This window comes from Tinamus guttatus, unplaced genomic scaffold (genome assembly GCF_059628265.1).
Source record: "Tinamus guttatus ecotype Peru unplaced genomic scaffold, ASM5962826v1 Tinamus_guttatus_pri_ptg000489l, whole genome shotgun sequence".
Taxonomy (NCBI): Eukaryota; Metazoa; Chordata; class Aves; order Tinamiformes; family Tinamidae; genus Tinamus; species Tinamus guttatus.
In genome coordinates this window covers 3,089,454-3,106,181 of record NW_028289023.1, presented here as the reverse complement: position 1 = coordinate 3,106,181, position 16,728 = coordinate 3,089,454, and the positions used below count along the sequence as shown (strand labels likewise).

General features: G+C 43.8%; 1 protein-coding gene across 1 annotated transcript; it reads left to right on the top strand.

Moving 5' to 3' along the window:
• The first annotated feature begins 1,720 nt into the window (after positions 1-1,720).
• SLC26A3 (solute carrier family 26 member 3) lies at positions 1,721-14,100 on the top strand. The gene is made up of 20 exons (XM_088533264.1): positions 1,721-1,851; positions 2,278-2,417; positions 2,528-2,638; positions 2,732-2,889; positions 3,523-3,687; positions 4,390-4,542; positions 4,866-4,948; positions 6,418-6,565; positions 6,691-6,804; positions 6,914-6,991; positions 7,815-7,910; positions 8,419-8,525; positions 9,465-9,534; positions 9,623-9,715; positions 10,457-10,552; positions 11,242-11,475; positions 12,370-12,424; positions 12,860-13,005; positions 13,530-13,595; positions 14,077-14,100. The coding sequence occupies exons 1-20, from the start codon at positions 1,721-1,723 to the stop codon at positions 14,098-14,100; spliced, it is 2,268 nt and encodes a 755-aa protein (XP_088389390.1).
• Positions 14,101-16,728: the final 2,628 nt, after the last annotated feature.

Here is a 16,728-nt window from a genome sequence, read left to right as displayed (position 1 = left end):
GGAGAGACAAGTACAGAGTTACAGTGTTAGAGTAAATATGATCTGTAACTATGATTTATCTTCCTGATTTTAACAAACTTTGGATCATGGTCTTGAATGAGCATTGGATTTTCGTTATTGGTCTGGCGGAATTATAACTTCACAGATTTTGGAAATTATTATAAGTCTAACTCTTTTATGTTAAAGAAAGAAGGTTGTAAAAATTGTTTAGCCCATTTCCATTATGAAAAAAAAAACAGTATGTCCACAAAAAGAGCATATCTAACAGGTTCATCCAATATTAGTTGGACTTTTAAACATCTACAAATTCTCCCACAATAAGCTAGTAGAAAACTGGAACTGAAATAACTTGGACCAGGTCAGTAATGGGCCATGCAATGTAACAAGACAGCTCTTTGTGCGTTTCAGGGTGGGATCCTCATTTTCATATGGAATTTGCCGTAGATAAGCACCTTTCCATCTGTTCATATCAAAGCAAACTGCTCTGTGCCACTTGAAAAGATGTGGTGTCCAGTGACAGCCCCAACGACTGTGCACACACAAGTCCAGGCTGGAAATGCACACGACATATTTCAGGGCAGGTCAGCTGCTAGACCTGAGGAAGGAATGGGTTTGGGATAAGCATCTGTCAAGGGTACCATCAAACTCAGAGGTGCTAAGGGAACAAGCTACTGCCAGCCTCACTGAAGACTACCAGGGGCATGTCCTGCTCCTCCAGGCTAGGAATAGTATTGTGTTAAAAATTTAATGGCAAAAGCAAAGGGAAATGTTTTTTTTTTTAGATAATGCATCTGTTCAGCTGAATTTCAAGCAGTAGAAATGGGAGAAGCATAATTAAGCAAAATGGGCAGCTCCATGACAAAATCACTTAGCTGTTGAAAAATGGTGATTGTGATAAATAAATGTGGATCCTGCCAATGTTGCTGAAACAAAATATTGAATCTTCTTATTTGTAATGAAGTTTCAAGGGTCATTTCTGGAGTGAGTGAGCGCGCGAACGTGCTAACGTGGATGGGGACCTGGCAGAAAATAATATTTAGATTAGATGTTGCAAGAAATGTTTGTAGTTGCAACAGAGAAGCATTTCAGACAACCAGGGGAAATATAAACTGCAAACAATTCGGCAAACAGCAACACCATGCTTTTTCACTTGCTAACTTCCTCATCACACAGATCCACACCAAAAGATTTGACCCTGGCACTGCAATTCCACCAAGCCCTGCAGAGGATATCTGAGCTCTGCTTTTCTCCTTAATTTTGTGGCAGGTTTCAAGTAGCTGCCAGCCCTCCCGGCTGTGCTCAGTGCTCCTCTGCAGTGCCACAACAGGGGCTGGTTGGGATCTCCTTGTTTGTTCTTTGGGGAGCTGAAGGCCCTTGTGGGAGGCAGTCCCAGTTATAGACAGATGACTTTAGAGATAGATTAACTCAGAACCCCTCCTCTTCACCTTGAGAAAGACATAGTTCATGCTCCAGTGAAACACTGCCCTGCAGCAGGAGGGCGACAGCGGGGGATTGCTGGGCAGAGTGAAGTGGCTGTCCCTCAACCTTTAGATCTTCAAAGATGGCAATGCTCAGCTTGAAGTTCGCTCATCTGTGCTATTACCCACCCCACAGTATATAAGGAGCTAACCATGCTCTTTCTTTGTTACAGGTTTCTAAGGGACTAACAGCAAAAAGGAACCCACAAGAATCACCATCCTTATCTGGCATTTCAGAGGAAATGGTGGAGCCTGTAGGTAACCACTATGTTGTAGCCAGACCTGTGTACTCAGAGAAGTTATTTGATGAGGAGTATGAGAAACTACACAGATACCATAAAACATTTTGGGATCACCTAAAACTGTATTTTCGGTAAGGAGCTTTCTTTTTTATTCATAATATTCATATATATTCATAAGGAGCAGCCTGAACAACAACCATTAGATAGCATAAATACATTCTGACAACTTCTGTGTCAGATTCCAAAAAAAGCAAATGGAAATTCATTATTCAAATGCAACGTCATATTTTTCCAAAAATTTTGGACACTATTTCCCTTATAGTTTTATCTCAGATAACTTGTCTTTCCTGAACACCTGAAGCATCCCTCTCTTGGGGCACAGCTCTGCTAGAGAGGGTTGCCCACGGCCTTCTGCAGGCGGGACTTTGGCCTCTGGCAGTCTGGACGTGACTGCTTCTCCCTTCCTTTCACCTGCGAAGACCGAGAGTGCACCCCAACGGGCTAAGGACAATATGAGACGTCCACTAACAGAGCTGTGGCCTGTTGTATCTTTACAGCTGTTCCCCAAAAAGGGTCAAAAAAATTGCCTTGGGTTTGTTTCCAGTTGCCTCCTGGCTGCCTGCGTACCGCTTCAAGGAGTGGATCCTGAGCGACATCGTCTCCGGCATCAACACGGGGCTCGTGTCTGTCCTCCAAGGTATCTCCAGGAAACATGCTGTAACACAACCTGTTAGATCATGTTGAAAGGTCCTGCTGCCTTCAGCCTATAGCATATACCTCCGTGTCCTCACGTCTTTGTCACCGCAGGTCTTGCATTTGCTCTGCTGGTAAACGTGCCCCCTGGCTATGGACTCTACGCAGCCTTCTTCCCAGTCTTAGTCTATTTTATCTTCGGCACATCCAGACATATCTCAATAGGTAAGTTCAGGCACCCTGGCCGCCCTTGTAGCTGATGCAGAATTATGGTCTGTCCTTCCAATGCTAACGAATGGATGTCCTGGTGCTAATTAGGTCCCTTCCCTGTCCTGAGCCTGTTGGTGGGAGGCGCTGTTGTGAGACTGGTCCCAGATGACTATACAGTAAATGGCACTTTGGCGAATATTTCCCAAATAAATGAAGAGAGGGTGATCGTAGCTGCGTCTGTCACCTTCCTGGCAGGGATCTGGCAGGTTGGTGTCCGCCGCGCGTGAGTTCCTGCATGCACACACACCAGTAGCTATTTGCTTTCCACTGGTGTAGGCACAGAAATAAAACTCCTCCTGTTCTCACATAAGTGACCTTGGCCCATTGACTAGGACACATCCATCATCTTACAGTGACTGCTATTCATGCCATAAAACCACTGGTTTTCCCCAGGGCTGAACCTGCTGCCCACGGAGACACACGCACACACACACAGTAATGAAGTATTTGGATTTGTCTTTGCACAAAAATATATTCCTCCCTGTGTAATGATTTCTAGTAGTTGTTTTTGCAGCATGGAGCACTTGTACTGTATTAAAAAAAAAAAAAAAAGATGAGTATTGAAAACTCTAAGAGTAAGGACATTTATTTTACCTCCAAAATAAAACAAATAGCTTTTAATTCTTCATAAGAAATGACTCTTAGGTCCCATGTTGCTAAATCTTGATTTTATTGCAAGACTGGTGATGCTCAGTATTTTCCTTAGACCCTGAATATATGGAATTAGGTGAAAATCTTTATTTCCACTAAATATTACAAGAGTTGCAGGTTCTTTTTGTTGAGAGAATGCTTAAAAATACAAATGAATTGCACTAATGTCTGATGATTTTGCATTTCAGTTGCTTCTGGGAATTCTCCAACTTGGATTCCTAGTTATTTATTTATCGCAGTCATTAATCAGTGGTTTCACAACTGCTGCAGCTATCCATGTGTTGGTATCTCAGCTGAAATTCATGTTTCAACTAACTGTCCCAGGATTTAATAAACCATTTGGCATCATCTACGTAAGTATTTAGTGGACAGCATCTGCTAATATTGTTAAAGCCTATGGTGTATAACTGAGAGCATATCACAAGGCAGTAATAGCAGATCTTAGCATAAAAGAGCCAAGCAGGAGGTAACATAAGACCAAAAATGCAAATATATGTTATTAATATATGATTGTGATATTTAAGTAAGTGTACTCTTATGTACCTAACTAACTAGGCTATTTATATTTTATATTCTATGTTAGTATATTTTAAGTTCACATTTAGCTTTGCCTCAAGCACTTAGATATTCGTTTTTACTAGACTAATATTTTATGTCTGCTAGATAACCTGGATATGATTCCATGAGGCATGTGGGATGAGAGAGGCAGGAAGGATGGGATGAAGGGAGAGACTTGTTCAGTAAATCCCATCTCTCCCAAGTCCTGTCTTGGCAGGGTAGGCAGAGTAAATCCAATCCAGTCTTCATGGAATTGACATGGACACACCACCTTCCTCTGCAGGGGACACCTGCAATGGGAGTCGGGAGTCACTGGAAAGAGTTTCCACTGTTTGGATAAATACACATGGGCCTTCACCAGGGCTCACAAGCCATAGATCCCAGCCATCCCAAGCCTTAAAGCAATTTAGATATGACCTATCTGGGAAGAGCAATGCTGCAGTGTCAAGGCACTATTATTTCAAAAGCACCCTCTATTTTTTGCTGTTTTTCTTCAGACTCTGGAAAGTGTTTTTAGCCAGATCACGAAAACAAACATTGCTGACCTGGTCACATCACTCATTGTTTTGCTTATCGTGTTCGTGGTGAAAGAATTGAATGATCGATACAAAGCAAAGCTGCCAGTGCCTTTCCCCATCGAGCTCCTTGTGGTAATGGCCATTTCTTGTTTGCTTTTGCAATCGCTCGATCACAGCAGCGACGTGGGGAGCTCCCTTTTAAATATTTCCTTTCCGAGGCTGTTAAACCACAGGTTGTCTGGGTGATTCTGATGTGTTCTCCGTGTGATTTATGAATGTATCACTGTTGGTTGGTTGATAAGGTGGTTCAGGAGTTACATCTGAGCAGCAAGTGGGTGTGCAGAGGCGCATAACTGCTGCTAGTGAGGCCAGAGGGGGAAGGAAGCGTTTGCTGAAAGTTTCTTCATTCTCTTATTTGCCCGCTCCTGATCAAGATGGTTTGTGTTATCTTTCAGACAGTCTTAGCAGCACTGATATCCTATTTTGCTAAATTTGAAGAGAAATTTAACGTTGCTGTTGTTGGAGAACTGGAAGAAGGGTAAGTGCTTTGCTATTCAATTTATCAGGGGAGCAAAATGCTCCTTCCCGTTCTTCAGCGCTCAATCATTCTGGTTCTGTCTTCCAAACAAAATCACCTGCATCGGCTTCCAGTGACATAGGAACCCATTTTCTACAGCTAAAGTCACTTGCCAGAATGCATTCCTGGTGCAATAAAAAACACCTTTTTTCTTTACTGCCCCTGACACATGAAATAACGGGATGTTTCATTTTCTGTGTCAGCGGCTGAGCCGCAGGTTGATCTGTATGTGCTGAGGCAGTCGCATCCCACGACCTCCCTTCCCTGTGAAGTTTGCATGAGGTTTGCAGCCACCACCAGGCACATTCCCTGCCTGGCTCCATGCCGTGGCCATTGCCTAGCACCTCCCAGCAGCCTTTCCCTGGGGTGCTCGCTGGGGAGGGAGGACTGCGGGGGCAGCTGGACAGGGTTTTTGCAGCAAAGCATTATTAAAATGAAGACACTTAAGTGAACAGAGATCTTTGAAGATGAACTCACTTTGGTGCAGAGACTGGGGAGCAGCCCCCGAGCCGACTGCCTTCTGCGGCCACTTTTCCGGGAGGCCTTGCGCTGCACGCACGTTGTCCTGGAGGTGTTTTCCTGCTTGCTTACCTTGTGCGTCTTCTTATAGTAGAGCAAAAAAGCAGAACCAGCATCCTGTAAAGCACCAGACAGTAACTTCCCCCCAGCAGCGGGAGGAACAAGACTCCCTGCATTCTCTGTATTATCTGATTTATAATCTTAGGTTATTATAGAGTATATCCAAGGATGTCAGGATTTGGGTATAAAAAATCAATAGACGGGTGTCAAGATAAAGAGGGAGGGAGATATTCACTGGGATAGCAGACAGCAGCAATTTACTGAGGTATCTCAACTGCCTGAGCAGCGATGGCCAGAGCAGCAGTGAAGGCAGCTGGCAGAGGAACAGCTATTTCTGCCTGAGAGCCTCTGTTCTGCTCAGTTTTCAGTCTAGTGGGAAAAAAGAAAAGAGAAAAAAAAAAAAAGAAAGAAAAGCTCAGTAAATAATTCTTTCTAGGATCGACAAAAGCCCCTCATCAAAGGAGCAGGAAGTCTGGCCTTACAGACCAACATGTCTTAGTAAATATTTGTTTATGTATCTAGAGTACTGCAATGAGCTGTGCAGGGATTTTTTTCTGTTCCCGTCCAGTGAAATTCTTCCCTGAGCACGTCCTGTGCAGGGACCCCGCTGGTCCCCAAGTCAGTGCACAGTGAGAAGCAGACCCGTGCAGGCGCCTTAGACAACACAAGCTGTGCCTGATCTGGTCAAGTAAACTGAGAACTTGCTGAGACACAGACTGATCAGATGAGCACAAGTGAACAGGGGATTCCTGCCACAGCCAAGGTTTCTCCAAAGTTCAAGGTTCAGATCCATAATTATGTGTCCTCTCTCTCCAAAGTGCACAGTGAAGGTTTAAGTTTTTGTCTTTCAGGTTTCAAGCTCCTGTTGCACCTGATATAAGTGTCTTCCAAAGATGTATAGGAGATAGCATTTCCATTGCAATGGTTGGGTTTGCAGTAGGCTTCTCTGTGGCCAAAGTGTATTCCATCAAGCATGACTACGCACTAGATGGCAACCAGGTAGGCAAATAGCTCAATGTTGTGTATTAGTCAATGGGGAATCATTCATTTTAGGAATGCTTTGCCATGTTAATAACTGCCCTGAACTGTCTTTTAAGAACAGTCTACTTTTTTTATTATTCTAGGAACTGATTGCTTTTGGGCTGGGTAATATAGTTGGAGGATCATTCAAAGGATTTGCCTCCAGTACAGCACTGTCAAGATCAGGTGTGCAGGAGAGCACGGGAGGCAAAACCCAGGTACAGAAGATAAAAGATGATGATGGTATTTAATGTGTGAAAGCTCTTGGCCTGGCTTACCCTAGTGCCTCGGGACACAGATTCACAGTGGAATTGCTTTCTCGTGCAGATTGCTGGTATTATCTCGGCTGTCATCGTCCTGATTGTGATCTTGGCCATTGGGTTTCTCCTGGAGCCATTACAGAAGGTATTCACTGGTTTCACCTACCATTTCTTCCTGCTCACCAAAGGCAGGGCTGCTGCAGGAGGAGTCAGTGGGAGCTCTTGTAGACCCCAGTGGGAGCAGAAGAATATTCTGCAAAATGCAAGTATCTTCACACAAGCTGACAGAGGGGACTATAGCTGTGAATTCACGTACACCCAGAGACAGGTGTGATCTGTGCCTCCTCACTGAGCAGGATGAGGTGACCCACAGCTCATAGGGTGTGATAGGAACAGCTCTCCACCAGGTTTCCAAGCCCCTTGTGCAGCAAAAAGGTTGCACTGGCAGGCAAGTATCTTCCTAGCTAAACTCCATAGAAGTCTTTTTTACAGCAATTAGTGTAGAATATTATCAGACTTTACTGGGGGTGTTTGTAACAGCCAAGGGATATGAAGCACTTGCCTGCTTTTCCCCAGAAGGTCACTGCACTGAAGTTTAAATCAGGGCCTTTCTCTCCAAATGGGTGACAGTGAGGAAAACGAAGGCAGCCAGGGCCAGCTGTAACCCACCTGAATCCAGACACTCAAAGGGACACAACTCCTTCAACACCAAACATCACAGCACCAGCTTTTATGTAGCAAAAATAAGAGAGATTTACGTGAGCCAGGTCCCATGCTGCACTGTGGCTTGGGAGATTCCTGTGCGATGGGAAGGATGGATGCATCCTGAATTGCAGCAGCGACGCACCAGGAGGAGCTGCCCAACCTTTCAGTTGCCCTTTGATGCTATTTGTGTGATCTTTTAAATCTTAACATTCAGCATGTGCTTTGCCTTTTTTATGATGCAACCTTTTGGTCTTTGTTAACAGTCAGTCCTTGCATCTTTGGCTCTTGGCAACTTGAAGGGAATGCTCTTGCAATTCAAGGAAATAGGCATCTTATGGAGAAAAGACAAGTATGACTGTGTAAGTAGAGTCCCATGCATGATTAAGAATGAAACACTGCAGAAAAATAATTAATTTTGCAAATTTCCTTTATTTTTATACCTGCCTTCACCAAAAAGAAATTACAATAGTATCATGCCTTTTTTCATCTTCACACTCTTTGCTTATGTTTTGCATTTTGCCTCATCTGTTTTCAGTCAATTCTCTCTGCTATCTTCTCTTTTTTGTATTAATTTTCATCAATTTCATTGAAATATAACTCATCATTTAAAGTCAATACAGAAAGAAGTTGCATTACAGGTCTAAATAGCTAATGCACGGGCTGTATATTCCCTTGCATACCCCCATATAGCTCCCACTGTGGTGAAAAGAAAGACAAAAATAGGAAGCTTCAGACCACTTAGCAAAGGCGGGAGGACAGCCCAGATTGGAGCTGAGACATAAGCTGAGATGTCCCTGCGCCCACTCTGGGCTCGTGAGGCAGGTCAGGACACGTGGGTAACGTGGGGCTCTCCCGTGCTCGCTGCAGGCCATATGGGTGGTGTCGTTCCTGGCCGCCCTCCTCCTTGGCCTGGACATCGGGCTGGCGACTGCCGTGGCCTTCCAGCTGCTGACCGTGGTCATCCGCTCCCAGATGTGAGTACTGCTGAATGGGGCCATGAGGGGCTCTGGGCCTCGGGCTGTAATAGGGTCCCCTCAGGCCACGGAGGCCAGGATTCACATGCCTTGGTCTGCCAAGCAGCAGGATATTACAAATCCTATTGCACGTAAATCGCTGATGTAGGTCCCACTTCGGAGCAGCAGCAGGCCCCTTGCAGGCACTAAGCCCCTTGACAAGCCAAATTGGGGAGGGATTTGATCTGTCACAAGGCTCCCTCGCCAGATCATTGGGTGTCCCAGAAGTACTGTTCCCATCATCACTCGATGCTGCCAACTACAGCCAAATCCACACTGTGATCCCTAAAATAAACTGGTTTGAGAATAAATAACTATTCCTAGAAGCATGCACACTAAGCACCACAAAAAAGGGCAGTGTGTGAGAAGAAGAGGGTATAAACACTGGCTCCTGGGCTGTGACTCCGCATGCAAGGTCGGGCTCGGCCGGGCTGCGGGCAGGACGAGCGCCCGCCTGGGAGCTCGCAGCGAGGCGGCACCGCGTGAGGCTGCACTAGATGCACTCATTTTTAATCTGGTGACAAATCACCTGAATAGCTGCTAACTAGCCTGGAGCAAAGGCTCACAGTCTAACCCGCCATCACACATCAGATCAAAATCAAACAACGGCATTGAAACCAAACAGTGCTGCTTGCTGCTGGTTTTCTCACATTTGAATGAAATCTTCCCCAAGATGCAGCCAGGGATACTAATCTCTTAAATCATTCACAAAGGTGCATTTCAACTTTACAAAGGTTTCACCTCCCAATCATTATCTCTGCTGCCCGTGGAGAGGTTGCCTTGTCCGATCCTGCAGCCACAGGGCAACCATGAGGCCGACTACGGCAGCACGATCCCCGCTGTCCAGCCTGCCAGGGTGCGGTAGGAGGTATCAATAACCTCATTTGTCTTTGCCTGCAGTCCAAGCTGCACCGTTCTGGCTAATGTCGGGAGAAGTGACATCTACAAAAACAGGAAGGATTACACTGACGTGAGAAATTTCATATTTCTTTTATTACCTGCCACACTTGTGTTTCTGTAGTAGATGACGCTAGTGATACTGTTGCTTCATTACACAGGTTTATGAGCCAGAGGGAGTGAAGATTTTCAGATGCTCATCTCCTATCTTCTTTGCTAATGTTGAATTCTTCAAAGAGAAACTCATCACTGCTGTAAGTGTCTGGCAATTGTTTTAAATAGATAAAGTTTGTAATGTGTTAAAGAAGAATACAATTTCCCAATAATTAGCATAATTAGATGTGGCAGGATGAGCTTTGGGCTAGCCAGCACTGCACCACCTGCTGTAGCTACAGGAATTGCTACTGCACCCCTGCTGATTGCAGCATCATTCTAACATTGACGCAAAAGACACAGAGAGGCCCCACCATAAGTGGGAGACACCAAAGGTACAGACGAAAGATGCAGCCCGGTCACCAACCTGTCCCTGGTCCCACAGCAGCCTTGTGTGCACAGGGCACCATGTCCCCCGGGCAGGGCAAGGGGATGGCAGCCTCAACTGGGCTCTGTGAAGACAGAGAAAATCAGGGTGGGCAGTGGCAGGCAGCTGCACTGCCTCGAAGTAAAACAGCTCAGAAAGGCACCTGTAAAATATGGACACCACAGACTGAAAAGTAGTAGAGAAATATAAAGATATATATGTATATATATATATATATGTGTGTATTTTTTTTAAAAAAAAGATGTAATGAATCCACCTAAGGATATTTGTTCATTTAGCCACATAATGAATGCACTGTAATGAATCCACCTAAGGATATTTGTTCACCTATTTTTGCTTGTGTCCCATATGCACTAGTTTACTGGTGTTTTCTAGACTGAACATCAGGATTTTTTATGTGGTGCTGGATTTTTTAGCTAAACCTGAATATTTACTCCATGTGCTGTTTCTGCAGGTCGGCTTCAACCCAATGAGAGTCTTGAGGAAACGCAATAAAGCTCTGAGGAAAATCAGAAAGATGCTGAAGAAAGGAGAGCTGCAAGTGACACCTGTACGTAAATCAACTCCACTAAATGCAAAGAGGTTGGGTGTAAAGAGGGCAAGACCCAGGGGAATTAAGCATCAGCTCTCTACCTCATAGTGGTTGAGAAGTGCCTCACAGTTTCCTCCTACCATATCCAAATTCAATATGCTGTTCCCCGAATTGCCATTTCATGACTTAAATGCAAGTTTCAAAATAAGATTGTACATAGCTCTCACAGCTAGTGGCCCACACCCATGCCATGGGTCCATATCTCATGTATCCTCAGCAGACTTCTGCTTGATCAGAGCGGATCACACAGAGGCAATGTACTTGCTGAGTAAACGATAAGATAAAGTTGATTTTTCAGTCCAAATCTTTCAAGTTGCTTGTTAACTTATGCCGAAGCCACTGAATCAAAAGCCATCTGACCATTGACTTTGGGAACAATATATCTTTGTGGATAATAAAAGTCAATGATTAATTGATTGTGATGATGATTAAATGATTAATGAGAGAAATGTCAACATTTCCAAACGCCTCCAGACCTGGGGGAGGCAGAACTTTCTCCATTGCAAAGTGCAGGTAGCTCCTGCTCCATCTCATGGGTGCACAAGCTTCACACTGCCGTGACTCTCACCCTGATATAAGCCACACTCTCCATCCGGAGCAGTCGTAAACCTCAGCATTAACTGTGATACTTTCCTCCTCTGTCACAGAAAGGCTTGATTTGCATGGCCAACTATGCATATGAGTCTGATGAAGAATTAGACAACAACAGGATAGAGGAACTGGACCAGCCCACTGACCTGACAGACTTGCCCGTTGAGATAGACTGGAGCACCTCCCTCCCTCCCACTGTCTCCGTGCCCAGAGTGGACATCCACAGTATTGTCCTGGATTTCTCAGCCGTGTCCTTCCTTGATGTATCTGCCATGAGGGTCCTGCAAAAGGTAACTGGAGTTCATGAGGCGGACAAACAATGAGCATACAAAGAGAAAAATATATGACTGCAGTGACCTTCTTAGAGGTATTTCTATATGGACTGGAAAATAAGGGGCAATCTTCCAGATATTGTTAATTCTAGTATACAATTTCCGTGGAAAATATTTAGGATATAAAAACATAATACTGTGTAAATATAGGATAGAATTATATAGATATAAAAAGATATATATATATATATATACACACACAAATACATAAATTCATACATATACAGAATATCATAGGATCTAAACTAAAATGTTGCTTGGAACTAGAGCATTATTGCTGGCTCTGACAGCCTTTTTCAACTAGCAGCATTTTGTGATGCTTTACAGGAATGTACGTATGAAATATGGCTCTAACATGGGATTGGGGGCTACCACGCTGCAGTTTCATTTTGGCTCCTACTGTCGCTTTCCAGGATAATCTTGAACAAAGAAATAAGGATAACATTTTCAGGTAGTGGTGACTACAGTTAAATATTTAAATCCACAACTGAGTTGCATGAACTGTAGTTTTGCCTGAACTTCTAGTTAGAAAAATCTCTCCAGAACCTTCTGGAGTCTCAGTTTTATCATGCATAAGCAGGTACAATAAAGCCATACAAGTTATGAAAGATGATCTTTTTCATCTCATGCTAAATGTATTTAATACTGCCTGTTTCAAAAGGATCAGTTGCCATATGAAGGGGCTACTCTGACTTTAAGTGCAGCAGGGTTTGGGTTTAAAGCCCTTTACCATTGATCAAAATGCATCTGATATCATAAATTTGCCTGAATATCTGCTGTAGCTAACTAGTGTAATGGTTGTTAATAGCAAAAATAACAGTAGCTGAATGTTGCCTGTTTTATGTTCAACAGACTTTGAAAGAGTTTGTCCGGATCAACATAGATATTTATATCGTGGGTGCCCCTGGTGAGTTCTCGTGTTTCTGTTGTCTCCATTTAGTCCCGCCTTGTCTTGTTGCCTTCCCCGTCCACCCCAGGGCAAGGCTGAGAAGGATCAACCTGATTTCACAGTCCAGCCATAGTCCAAACTGCTCCCTGCTCCCATAACAAAGCAGCTGTGGGGACAGCGAAGCAGAATTTTGCCTACAGCTGCCCCGTCTATACGTCCCCGCCGTGGGCAACAAGAAACCACTGTTGGGTGGTTTAGGCTAGACATTGGACAGAGACAGGGCTCCAAGTCTCTCTTGCCTGTGGAAGCACTAATGGAAGTTGATAGCCCACCCTCTCCACACCAATAAGCAGAGACCCATCTGCGTTAACCAGAATTTCGCACTAAGATGTTTCTCTCATTTCTGCAGTTTCAAGGCAAGCCACTTTGTATTTTGGTTTTGTTCCCCTGCAGAGGGCTTCCTGGACAAACTGGAGAGAAGCGCATTTTTTGATGAGGAGATCAAGCCGTCTATGTTTTTTCTCACCATTCATGATGCAGTTTTGCACATTTTGCTCAAGAAGGACATAGCCAGCTCACCAAAATTAAAGCCCACCGAGGTAATGCCACTGTTTTCATCTTTTGCTATATTACGTTAGGTCTTTTGTTCAGCTTCACGGTACCAGCAGTGATCTGCATATCTGGCCAGACCCCTCTGCAGTGTCTAAATTCAAAAAGTTAGTAGTCAGAATCCAGCTGATCTCCAACAGATTTGGAGATCTGGAGAGTAACTGCAGCCCTTGGCCCAAGTGCCTCACAAACCACTACTTCAGTTCACTGAAAGGGGTGAGACGGGCCCTGCAGCAGATTTTGCCGAAGCCGCCTCCTTGGGAACACAGGCAAGAAGGTGGGTCTGGAGGATCTGGCCAGGGCAGCATACTTTGAATCAGTATCTAATCCTACTTAGTTAAACTGGCCCAGCCTTCCTATCCGGACTCAGAGATGTGTTGGGTGCGGGGAAGCACAAAGGGCTGACAAGTGAGAGCATCTTCCCTCCTTCCAGGTTGACCCTTGATGTGAAAACAAATAAATGCATAAGCAAACATTCAGTTTTCTAACCCCAACCTTCCTGTGTTCCGTGCAGGAGAAGGGAAGCAACAACCACTGCATTATCAACACCAGTGGAGGCCTGCGCAGCCGGGAGCACACGGTAAGGCTCCTGCCTGCAGCAGCAGCCGCCAGCCCAGCCCGCTGGCAAATGCAGTCCCCAAGGCTGCACATCGGATAACAAAAGCTTCGACATCGCTGGGCTGTCATGCCAGCTTGGAGTAGAAACCAGTCCCATAATTCATTAATGGGAATTGTCTTAAGGCAAAGCACTGCAGGAGAACAGAATGCACTGCTTGCTGTCAAGGAGCTATCCCTGGCCTTGCTGGCTGGTGACAGGGGATAGAAGGGCAGCCTCTTGTAAGAAAGGGAAAAGCAGGATCCAGACATAGCAGTCCCATGAGGGAAAAAAAAAAAAAAAAAAAGGGTTGAATGTTATACAGAAATATTAGACAATCAGACAAAGGCCTTCCCAAAGCTCTTCTACTTCGAAATAGCAAATTCTCACATATGTCTCACTTGAGGGTATATACCCTGGTTATTCCTCATCCAAAGTGACAATTATTTCTATATCTTTCCTACAGATTCCAACAGAAACAAGATTTTAGATTGAATATTTCAAATGTTATATCATCCAGTGACACAGCGTCACTTACCAGAAGGTGAACACAGCTGCAGTAATGCATGGAGACGGATGGATACTTTTCATAAACCTCATCAAGGATACAAGATTATGTTCCACATTTTGGAATGGGCTTGTTAGTGTTTGTGTGTGTTTGTAGATAGAGATATATTTATGTACATATGTGGGGGCTAGAATGACATGGATTTTCTTATTTCAAACTTTCCTGGCACAGTTGTGCTCACACAGTTGAAAAAGCAGGTAATGCTAACAGTATTCACATGTGCTTGTACATAGACCTGTATTATTCCAACAGTCTGTAGACAACCTGTACAGTTACTAGAGATTATATAAATATTTTAAATTTTGTAATTTATGTCATGTAGTCAAATAGTTGGGAGTGATATTTTATCTTCAGCTTGTGTATAATTTATATTGAAGTTTTCTTTAAGGCTTGTAAGATACTAGTAGACTGAGTCACCAGCCTCATCAGCTCGCTGCCAAGCACAGAGTACTCAGAAGAGCCTACTGTCTGCTGTAGAACGTGAAGGTAGTTCAGTAAAGATTTACAGCATTTTTATAACCAAACATGATTCTTTTACTTGGTTTGGGTTGATATAAAATGCATATGACAGGACACAGGACACATATTTATACTAAAATATCAAATGATGATTTTAGTAACTGTGGTTCTTGCCGTATTTGTGAACATATCATCTTAGTACCTCATATTCAGTCTGGTTTCTTGTTACAAGACTTTTTTTTTATTATGGTGATTTGAAAACCAAAAGGAAAATAAAAAATGGCAATTCAACTGTGTTCAGGTCCACGTGGATACCAAGCATAGTTCCAAGGAATCACCTGATGAACCAGTCTTCCTATCTGCATTACTGACCTACATCACTTCAGCTGATCATGGCAAAGAGCTCAAGATGGTCACTACCAAACTGGAGCCTAAAGTCCAGGTGGGCAACGTGGCAGTTTTCTTTTTGGGGGGGCTTTCACCTCCCTGTCTGCATGAAGGCAGCCCCAGGACGTGTTCCAGGCAGCAAGCCCGCAGCAACCCTGGCCCCGGGAACCAGCTCAGGAGGAGATGCCAAAAGGCCAACGCTCTCCCAGAGCAACCTTCAAAGGTCTTTAAGCTACAAGAGTCCATTCTGATCTTCTGGTCTGCATAACCCGAGGCACAACTGCCTTCAGTTACTACCTCCTTCAACACTTCCAAGTTTTTTCAGTTCAACCTGAAGCTGAACTACAGGACATCTTTTGGAGAGGAGAAAAAAAAAAAAAAAAAAAACAGTAAGGTAAATGTGGCCAGTGCTGGAGATATAAAGATTCTTCCCCCAATGGAGAGGAAAAAAAGGAACAACCTTGAGAGTCTGAAAGAAATGGCAGTGTGAAATCACAGAAGTGGTTTTTTTTTTTCACATTTAGACTTGACTTTCAACAAAGACAAGAGTGATCAGATCAGTGCATTTAAGATATGGTAGAGGGAAGAACAAAAATAACCAAAATCAATAATCTTTATTTCAACAATCCACAAGATCTAAAACAGATTTTGCAGGAAACCAGACAGAAATAAGTGGGGAGAAATGCAGCTTGATTTTATAAAAAATGTTAAAATGAGGAGACTTTGAATACGGAGAGAATAGTGTGACCATGAAGTCTGAGATAAAAGAAATGCCGTGTTTGGAAACCACATTCAAACATTTGCAGATGAAAAACAAACAGCAGCCTTGGGGTAGGTGATCATTAGCCTGAAATGCTGGGAGAGGGAAGGCCCTGGGTGACGGCCCCAGCGAGACGTTACACACCAACTGCTGCAGATGCCACATCAGGAGGAGGCAACTGCAGTTGCCCACTGCTTTTCTGAACTTGCCACAGCAGGTTTGCTGCTTAAGTGACGGTTGAGTAACCTCTTGCAAGCAAGTGCAACTACAGCTGCTTACCCAATGCAGCCTTGAAGAAAACACAGTTTGTGTCAGAATAATTTTTTCCCGAAGAATGAGAAAGATCTCAGCACTGCTGCACGATGCATAGCTGAACTCTCATTTGAAATACTCCGAAATTCAGTCCTGAGCCCTCATGTTCAAGAAAGATGAAGACATAGTGAGACTAAGGTGAGAAGCTGCGGATGTTTCCAGAATGGAGAGTCCACAAGGGCTCACAACAAAAGCTAGAGATAGGTCAGGGGTTTAACCTGAGAGAGAGGAAGAGCTATGCAAGATGGGAAGTAACGCTTTAAAGGGGGAAAAATGGATACAAACTGGCAAAACATAAGCTTAGGCTGGAAATTAGAAGACAGTGCCTAATTTTTCCAGTGATGAGGTTCCAGACCAGCCTTTCTGAATAGGAAGACCAAAAATTGAATTACTTCTAAGGGGTAAGCTTGACATGTTTATGAATTTAAAGTTATATTTTGAAACATTACTACACAAAAATGAAAACTTTCATGTTCATTTGCTTACATCCACTCTCATTCTTCCCCATTACATGAAAATGTTTGTTACGATCTGTCCCATTAACACCAAAGAATCAAGCATGCTCTACTGTTCAAATGACTGATGAAAGTACCAAGTATAAAGTATAAAATACCTGAACACGCTGAAAAGCC